This window comes from Myotis davidii, unplaced genomic scaffold (assembly GCF_000327345.1).
Source record: "Myotis davidii unplaced genomic scaffold, ASM32734v1 scaffold56, whole genome shotgun sequence".
Classification (NCBI taxonomy): domain Eukaryota; kingdom Metazoa; phylum Chordata; class Mammalia; order Chiroptera; family Vespertilionidae; genus Myotis; species Myotis davidii.
The window spans coordinates 449961-452009 of record NW_006287458.1 but is presented as its reverse complement, the minus strand read 5'-3'; the positions used below and the strand labels follow the sequence as shown (position 1 = coordinate 452009).

Sequence of the window (2049 nt, the reverse complement as noted above, 5' to 3'; positions counted from 1 at the left end):
GACTCAGACACACCTGCTGAGAAGAGGGACCCCTCACTGTCAGCCCAGGTGAGCCAAGAGACCAGCTCCTCGGACAAAGTCAGGGTCCAGCAGGCCCAGGCCCAACCCCTGCTTTCTGCTGCATCTAGTGGCCGGGGATCCGGAGCTGGAACTGGATGAGAGAAGACATCTCCTAGTCCCCTGGGCTCACAGTGGCCTTGGCAAAAATACTCCCCAGCCCCTGTACCCATTCTCTGCCTGAGCCTGAAGTGCTGGCAGCAAAGACAGGAGGCAGTGCCAACTTCAGGTGTGTCCTTCTCTCCCCTCCCCCAGCACAGCCAGTCCTACCAGTTGGGCTGGCACCTGAGAGCCCCCTGTGGTGGCCAGCAGCAGCTGCAGCTGCGGAATGATCAGGAAAGGAAGGGGTAGGACTTGCTGGATGGGGCAGTTTGTTGGAGTCTGAACTACCGGGCCTCCAGATGCCTCCTGGCTTACCGAGCCTTGACCTCCGCCTGGGAGGAAAAGGATAGGATGGGGGAGCCCCTGATGTCCTTGACTCGGGGCACTGTCCCCACGCTCCCCCTGCCTCCCGCCCCCAGCTCTGCAAGAGGCAACCATGTCATTCACCCCTGGACTTTGACAGTGGCCAAAGACACCACTCAGTTCTCCATGCCTGTCTCTTTCTAGCTCCGCTGAGGTCTCTGCTGAGGTCAACCGGATATGCCCCCCGGAAGCTGGAACCCCACAACGGTAGTCCAGGGTATCCTCTGGATCCTGCTTGGCTTGTTGGTATGTCCGGAACCAGGGACAGGTAGGTCAGAAGGCAGAGGCCTGCGGCAAAGACAATCAATTCTGCAGAAGTGTACTGCTATCCCCTCTGTGTCCAGCCCTGTACAGGGTAAGACCGGAGTCCTCAGGAGACCCCAGTCTCGAGGAACTTCTAGGCTGGGGACACAGATTCTCCCAGCCCTACAGGGTCAAGGCAGAGGTTGGGGGAAAGATTGGGACCAGAAGAACAAAAATCAGGAAGGCTTCCCGGAGGAGGGGACACAGATTTAGGACAGGAAGGAGACTTTTACTTAGGGAGAAGCAGGAAGGCATTTTAGGCAGCGAGAAGAACAGAGGGATTATAGTGTGGACTGTCTGGAAAAGAATCAGAATTCCTGGGTTAAAAGTCCTGCTTCTGCCACTTCCTGTCTGTGTGACCTTGGGCAAGTCATTTAACCCCTCTGGGCTCATGGAGTCATTGTGAAGATTAAATGTGTTGTTTTGTGCGTTACTTAGAATGGCGCCTAGCACAAAATAAATGTTTAATAAATGTTAGCTATTATTCAACGACCCACCCCAGCCCTGAGCCTAGTGCTTTTAGGTTCCAGGTTCAGTTGCTGACATGTCCCTCACAAGGCCCATCCTCTCCTCCCCTGAACATCCTCCAGACACCTCACCCTATAAAATTGCCCAAAGTCCAACCCAAAACACAAAAACTGTCCGTCTTTCCCCCAAACTACCTGGGGACTCTGCCCACTATTGGCCATCACACAGCCATCACTTAGCTTTGGCAATCTCTATTGCTCACCTCCATACTGTTTCCCCTTCTCTACTCTAGCCTCCTGAACATTCATTCTCCCCAGGCAGCCCAAGGAGCAATCTTAGAAGGCCAGCCTGGCTGCATCTCGCTCCTGCTCATGAACCTGCCATGGCTCCCCAGTGCTCACAGATTGTCTAAGCTCTTTAACCTGTTGTCTGTGCCTCCGTTTCATCATTTACATGAGGATGGTGTTGGGGCATCACAGGGTAGTCAGAGGGGAGGAGGGAGAAAAAGAGAGAGGGAGAGAGAGGGAGGAGAGGGCATTGAGAAGATGTGGAAGGCGCAGAGGGAGGCTCATGAACCGGGGGTGCTGGGCCACGGGGTTAATGCCATCCCTCCTTCTACAGCATCCCTGCCCCTCCTCATGGACTCTGTCATCCAGGCTGTGGCTGAGCTGGAGCAGAAAGTGCCGGTCACGGAGGCCAACCACACTGTCTCTGTGTGGCACCTGTCAGGCTGGGTCTCTGATCCCTGATCCCCTC

General features: G+C 55.2%; 1 protein-coding gene across 1 annotated transcript in view; it reads left to right on the top strand.

The window, feature by feature from the left end:
- The first annotated feature begins 410 nt into the window (after positions 1 to 410).
- PGLYRP2 (peptidoglycan recognition protein 2) overlaps positions 411 to 2049 on the top strand; it is a 5238-nt gene continuing 3599 nt past the window's right edge. The window contains 2 exon segments of the mRNA XM_015560964.1: positions 411 to 790; positions 1915 to 2049. The exon segment at positions 1915 to 2049 is cut by the window's right edge and continues 30 nt beyond it. Of these exon segments, the coding sequence (XP_015416450.1) occupies positions 700 to 790; positions 1915 to 2049 (226 nt within the window). The 5' untranslated portion in view covers positions 411 to 699.